The 7,422-nt window shown below is 44.6% G+C and overlaps 1 protein-coding gene across 1 annotated transcript; it reads right to left on the reverse strand.

The window, feature by feature from the left end:
• Positions 1-360: 360 nt before the first annotated feature.
• LOC147883807 (receptor-like protein 51) lies at positions 361-2,085 on the reverse strand. Its single transcript, XM_087398859.1, has one exon. It carries the CDS (start codon positions 2,083-2,085, stop codon positions 643-645), a length of 1,443 nt encoding a protein of 480 aa, XP_087254985.1. The 3' UTR covers positions 361-642.
• Positions 2,086-7,422: the final 5,337 nt, after the last annotated feature.

Genomic DNA, 7,422 nt, shown 5'->3' on the forward strand with positions numbered 1-7,422 from the left:
CGACACTATTACTAACACGAATTTATCAACATAATGGGGACCTATCTTGAGTAAGTGAGGAAAAACCCAAAAGAGTCAAGATGTAGCAAGGGCACATTATTATATTCTACACTAAACACCCAAGAACAATTCTATTTCATCTACCAATCTTGTAAATCCATGAGCCCAAAAATGCCGTTCGCAATGCTCTAAATTCCGTTGCCCAAGAGATCAAAACAAAATGTCAATCAAGGAGTATCATCTACTACACTTTGAGCACTCAATGTATACAACATGTAAAAGCAGAAGCAACAAGATTTAAAAAATGTTTCTATTGTTTGTAAAGAATGATGATGGCATGGAAACTATGAGCCTCCCTCTCTCTCTCTCCTTGTCGATCAGCCATTTTCATTTCATGCCAGTAGATTCAACTGGACATGAAAGAAGGGCAGAATATATTTCCTGTATACGTGCAGGGTTTGCCTCTATATGTGGACGAAATCGTTCAACCGTTAACGACCGTCGCAGTTTCGAAACGCTCGTTAACGCAACTCCTTTTTTGCGTCGAACGGTAGATGGGCTTTGGTGGGTGGGTGGGTGGCTTTACTCATTCCACGGATCCATATTCAAACAAATGATTCCTGTCGCCTCGCAATCTATCCCTCAACCTTTCGATGAGCAACACTTTGATAGCACTACCGCAACTGCAATTACAACTACGATGCAAGCCAGAGCTATCGCAACTATGAGGACGATTTTCTTGGGACCAGTATGGTGAGAACTCTGCTGCACGTGCGGCTGAGGAGCTGGCGCAAGTGAAGGCGACAGGTTTGACGGGCCTTCGACAGGAAGACCTGAGCTGTCACAGGGCTGCAACCCCGATACGAGCTTGGCACTGACGGTGGAGCTGTTGAAGCACAGCTCCGAATTGCCACTCACTTTGAAGGTATTGAGCGTCTTCAGAAACGTATCGTTGAAAGGAATTTCTCCATGAAAATTATTCTTCGAAAGGTCAATGTATCGTAAACCTGGTAAATGGCTGAGAAACACTGGAAGCGATCCGTTCAATTGATTATCATTCAGGTCCAGGTAAGTGAGCCCAACAAGCTTTTGGAAGGAAGGAGGAAGCGCACCCTTCAACCTGTTAGAGCCTAGCTTCAGGGATTGCAGAGACGTAAGGTTGCCGATTGGGGCTGGAATCGAGCCAGTAACGTTGCACGAGCTCAAATCCAGCGATATCAATTGCAAGAGCTGCGCAACCGAGTTCGGAATGTCGCCTTGCAGATCGTTGCCGGAAACTTCGAGCGACGTAAGATTAGACGGCCATTTCTTCGGCAGGGGACCAGTGAGATTAGTGTTGGCGAAGGTCACCTGCTGTAAGCGTGTCATGTTGGCGAGAATGGAACCCAAGCTTGTGGCATTCACGTCCACGTCCTGTACGGTGAGCTCCTCCAGGTTATGGAACTTGCTGAGCCAAGCTCCAGCTAGGCCCGGCGCCAGAACGTTCTCCACAGATCGGCCGAGACTTGCCACAATAGACAAAGACGTCAGAGAATTCACAAGCTGCGACGGGAGCTGCATCTCTTTTGCGGGACATTCGAAGAACGCAAGGGAGCGCAATGATGTGAGATTAGCCCACGCGGCCGCAGGAAACACAGCATTTTCGACGCAGTACTGGAGCTGCAAGTAGACGAGTCGTCTGTATGGGGTGCTCTGATCGCAGATGAGGTCGCGCTGAGAGGCAGTGGTACATGGATCAACGCCGGCTGAAATGCCGAGGGCAGCAAGGGCGGCGACTTGGGAGGGGTCGAGGGTGCCATTGGAGGAGGAGGAAGGGGATTTGGGGTGAGCGGAAGGAGAAGAAGCAGCCACAGGGGAGGGAGAGGGGGCTGAAGTGGGAGGGGAGGAAGGGGAAGGGGCGGGTTTGGAGGTGGGAGAATGAGAGGGAGGTTTGCTGGGGGAGGAAGGGAGGGGGGGGGGGTTGCTGGGGGAGGGGGAGGGGGGTGAGGAGGAGGAGAGTGGGAGGGAGAGGAGCAAGAGAGCCAAGGAGAGGAGGAAGGGGAAGCTTTTCATCGCCATAGCCACAAAGGAGTATGGTACCGCCATAGCCGCGCAGGAATAAACAGCTTCAGCAGCATGCACACAGTGAAGAAGGTCATTGATGAAGACGAAGGACAGCTCAGCATCTCTGAGTCGTCATCCCGCATTCTCAAAATTGCCCGCCTCCACATTGCCACATCATCCCATTTCCCCTCCCACTCAGCACGTCGCTTTCTACACTTTTCGTGTTCGAGACGCCACGTCAATTCTGATCGCGCATTTATCGAATAAAAGTTTTATGTTTTTGTTTGGTTTTTAAAAGAAAAAACCGGGGAAATTACCTAGCTCCTCGAAATCAGCGGCCCTTAACGTCTCTTGCAACGGTGCCGTTTTTTTAATTTTTCCGCGTTTCCTTTCCAAAGCATCCTAAGCTCTTTTTTGAGTCAACGTTGCTCTTGACCTCATAAAGTGAGTGCTCCACTAGAGCCTCTTGGGCACGGTTATGTTTGAGGAGAAACTACCAAATCAATCTTCATAATCTTGATGAGTAGTGTGACGCGTCTACAAAAAGTTACAGACCCACTCTGTTGGGTCTCAAGGTTGGGATCCTAGGGTTCTTTTAATTTCAAAGAATAACATTTTAGGGTTAATTTAGAAATCTTGGTATTTGAATGACTTTTAAGGAATTTTCAAGTTGGATATGTAGCATCACTTCTATTTGGAAAAAATGTTTTCAATCGCATAGCATTCTCTCTCTCTCTCTCTCTCTCTCTCTCTCTCTCTCTCTCTCTCTCTCTCTCTCTCCATGTGAAAGTTTACAAATATCAACATTTGTATTGTAACAATCAGGTTACGTAAAGCGCGACATGCAGGACAAGACACACGATAGAGATGACTCGAAGGATTAAAGAGATGAACTCCCAAGTTAGAATCGGTGTGCCCTCTATTCTCTATGCAGCCCCTTAAAACAGGGTGTGCTTGGATTACATCAAGAATTGAGGTTTCCCGTCAAGAAGCCATTTGAGTTGGTGCTCCTCCTGACGTGGGAGCAGCATCGTCACGTCTACTCCCCTTGAAAAATAAGCAACTCTCGCATGATAAGGCGCAAGATATGGACCGTTGTATAGGTTTTCTTTCATTCGGGAGTGCATCTTTGTAGAGCATATGTTGTCTTGCCCAGTGCCTATAGAATTTCATAAGAGTGTTGTAGTGCACTATAACCAAATCTCATTTTGAATATGTGGCGGGTCTGCGTTTTTTATCATACAAATTTTTTTGCCTTTTCTGTACCCTTTGCAAATGCTCAGCAGCATTTTGACGTATAAAAGACAATGCGTCCTCTAAGAACTCATCCTATTGTTTAGCATTCCTATGCTTGATCTGATCGTGTTGGGTTGTACCAACCTCTAGTGGAAAAGTTGGAGGTCTGTCAAATAGAGCTTCGAACGGAGTTAGCCGAGTAGACTCATGAATTGTTGTATTGTATGCTGCATCACCAACCCTTGGAATCTTTGAAGTTGTTTGATCAACTGAGGAACTGGAAAATGTTGCAATGCTTTTACTTTGGTAGGAACAGGTCGGAGGCTGTCATTAGCAATTATAAAGCCTAGATATTTGAGCTTTGGCTTTGCCCATTTACACTTTTGAGAATTGAGTCGGAGATGAATTGTTTTAGAAGTCGTAGAACCTGTTCCAACACAGACTTGTGCTCCTCCCAGGTTTTAATATGAAGAAGCACATCATCCAAATAAGCGAGCATGGTTCCTTGCACGATCAAGTCATGTAGGATGAAATTCATCAATCTTTGAAACGTACGTGGCGCATTTTTCAGCTTTAACGGCATGACATTGAATTGATAAAGACCAAACAAAGTGTAGAAAGCTGATTTTTCATGGTCTTCAGGCTTAAGCGGAATTCGTCAATATCCTTAACTTGAGATCCAAGGTCATAAAAATTTAGGAATGCGCCAATGAATCAAGAATGTCATCCAATATTGGTCGAACTATGACAGTATTTAGAGGCTCGAAATCTACGCATAACTGATAGGAACCATCGTCCTTTTTGACAAGATGTGGTTCACAAGTCCATGAACTCTTTGAATGCGAAATGATATTATCCTTTAACATTGCATGCACGTGCTCTCTTAAGACTTGAATTTCTTTGCTTGAGTGTCGGTGTTGCACAATCTTTACTAGTCACGCATCATTAGCTGGAATGTCATGTAAAATCTCAGCAGTTGTCACAGTTGGGCACACCATTGCAAACACATTGGGACAAGATGAGAGTATCTGTTGAACTTACGCTTGATAAAATAACTTTTTTGGAAATATCATTGAAGAGACATAGTTTGATGATACCCCATGGAATCGGTGGTGAATCATCCAATCAAAGAGATTGAGGTCTGGTGAATCATTCAATCGAAGACATTGACATCAAAAATCGGTCAGAACATTATGTTGGAGCAGCTAGTCATAGCCAAGTGTGATTGTAATACTTTGCTTGGGGAGCACTGTAAGAGGGACTTGGAATGTTCGGCCAGCGAGGACTAACTCAATGTCAATGCCAAAGGATGAATTTGTGGTTGTAACATTGTCACTGAAAGTGACATTCTTTGATGGTGGGAATAGAGGGGGATCTTGTTGTCATTGATGAAAGGACTAAAGGACATAGTTAATGAACTCTCGGAATCCACCAGGACTAAGAGTGAGTGATTGCAGAATAGAGCTTGGATGACGAATGCAATCGGAGGTGGACGAGGAAGGTCTAGATCCCCGTGCCTCCTTCAAGGGTCCAGGTGACCTTTTCTCGACACCAGCGTGTCAGAATTTTCTTAGACTTGAGCATTTTGCATGGGGTGCAAGAGATGGCAATGTTTCTTCACGTGACCATATCGATTGCAATGAAAACATCTTGGTTTACCATTTGAGTCTGTTTAGTAAACGGCCAGCTCCGGAAGGATGTGGATGGAATGTATTATTTTGTGTGGCTTTGGCATTCTGAGTATGATCAATCTCCATAGGAGTTGGTCCAGTTGTATACATAGGTATCGATAGCAATGAGGGTAGTGGGTGCACTAGGTTTGCTAGAGGCGAATTCGATCCTTTGTGCCACCAACAATGCTTATTGCAAGGTTTTCAAACCTTGGTCTTGAGTATGAGCAGAAATATCAGGGCGGAGACATAGTCACAAGAAGAATACCTTAAGATCCTCTATCATGTTCGGGTTGACTCTGAGCAAGAGATGTGTCAATTTTACCCCAAATTAGGATATTGTATTGTCCTTCGTGTGAGTTCTTGCAACTAAGTAAGGGCATCTTTCACAGTATCAGTATTTCCAAATGTTGTTGTTGCTAAGGCATGATGCAAGTGAGGCCATGATTGCTTAACATTCTCATCCAACTGATGATACTAAGCTGCAGCAAGACCTTGCAAAGAAGGTTTTATCTCTTCCACCTTCTGAGCATCTGTCCAGCAGTGATAATCGCAGCCAAGTTGGAAAAGTGGTCTAGCCACATGTTCATCTATCGAACCACTATAGGGCTTGGGTTGTGCCTTTGAATCATGTCCGGCATTGTATACATTCATTGACAAACGAGCAGCCAAATTTGCAAAATGAACATTAGACTGAATGAGCTCGGCAAGCAGCCAAAAGTTCGTTGGGCATTTGATGTTGAGGAGAATGTTGCTCTTGAGATTGATTCTCATACTCCATCGTGATGTATCAGGCGTCTCCACCAATTTACGTAATAATCAGATTACGTAAAGCATGACATGCAGGACAAGACACACAAAAAAGATGACTCGAAGGACTAATTAGATGAAGGAACTCCTAGGTCGGACTTGATCTGCCTTCTATTCTCTGCACAGCCCTTTAAAACGGGGCACGCCTGGATTACATCAAGAACCGAGGTTTCCCCTCAAGAAGATCCCTCTGATCTATTTTGGGTCTAACCATTGCGGGCATGGGCATCTCCTAAAGCAATTGCTTCTGAGCTAGTAGCTATGCTAATGTGGAAGCCATCTGAGCTAGTGAGTTGTATCATCACGGTACGCTTTTTAACAAAGTTTTGAATCAAATCCAATGACACCCTAACAATGCCTTTGTTTGGAAAAAATAGAATTTATACCAATACTCCCTCCATCCCTATATGTTTGCAGGGGGAGGACCACCTACTATATGAATCTGTATTCATGTGTATACACACACACACACACACACACACATTTGCATGTGTATGCATACACTTATCTCATCGTCATCATGATCAAGGGCATAATAGGACTATTCTCTCCCCTAATCCTTCCTTTAGAGGAGCAACAACGATAACAACTGAGGGGCAATCATAGAACTCATGTCCTCCCTTCACCATGGAGTCTGACTCCGAGCCTCTGATTCCTCTCTGCACCCTCGCCTTTTCAAGTGTTTTGGCCCGCTCCGAACATGCCGATGATGTCAGAAATTTAAGTTCTTGGAATTAACACGAGTATTGAAATTTCAAAGTAAACCTATATATTCATAAAGGAAATGTTGGAATAGAAGAAACTCACCTCTACGAGTGACATCAAAACTTGGATCACTTGTGAATCCAAGACTTCTAGGTCACTCTATCATAAAAAATAGCAATGTTAGTAGAGGCCTTCAATACCATTCTGTGAGCACACATAGTAATAGACTATTTGCTCTCACATGAAACATTGGCATACAAGAATGGCCTCCCCCATTGCCATCAATCCTGCTATGCTCCTTGCCCTACCTTAGAAGACAAAACCTTGAGTGCTATGTCTTGAAATGTGGCGATCAACCAAGGCACACAGAGAGTTGCTACATTTGCCACACATAGCTTTCAAAAATTGGGGAAATGGCTCTTATAATCTCCACATTTATGCATGAGCCATATCTCATATCGTACTACAATACTCCATGATATATCCCTTAGTTAGTAGCTTGCCACAGACTTCTCACAAAGCATAGTGAAAGAGTGCATTTGATGAGTTTTTTTAGAGACCTCTTTGAGTAAATTGTGAGTGATGATTCACGTGGAGCAATGGGATTGCATGAAGGCTTTGACATCTACTCTAGGGAAGCGAAGCATGTAGAGGAACTCATCTTGCCCTAAAGGAGGAGTTGTTTAGGTGGATAATGGGCCTCCGCTCGTAGGGACCTTTGCTTCTACCGCTAAATCCATTGTAGCCAGCCCTCATTTATTGGTTGTTCCATCCCACACGTCATCAGCCACATGCCAACTTGCCTCGTCTCACGTGCTATTAGTCACCTGCACCCAGGTTGCTGCCCATCACAAAGCCAAGGTGTGCATTGCCAAGCGCATGGTAGAGTTTGTGCATCTGTGCTCGCTCCTATTGCAATTTGAGTTCTCCTCTCCTTCTACTCCGCCACATGGCTCTC

This window comes from Dipteris shenzhenensis, chromosome 27 (assembly GCF_047967505.1).
Source record: "Dipteris shenzhenensis isolate YYH24624 ecotype China chromosome 27, Dip_SZ_1.0, whole genome shotgun sequence".
Taxonomy (NCBI): domain Eukaryota; kingdom Viridiplantae; phylum Streptophyta; class Polypodiopsida; order Gleicheniales; family Dipteridaceae; genus Dipteris; species Dipteris shenzhenensis.

Excerpts from the sequence above, each read along its gene's own strand:
- LOC147883807 (XM_087398859.1), bottom strand. The coding sequence starts at position 2,085 with ATGGCGGTACCATACTCCTTTGTGGCTATGGCGATGAAAAGCTTCCCC.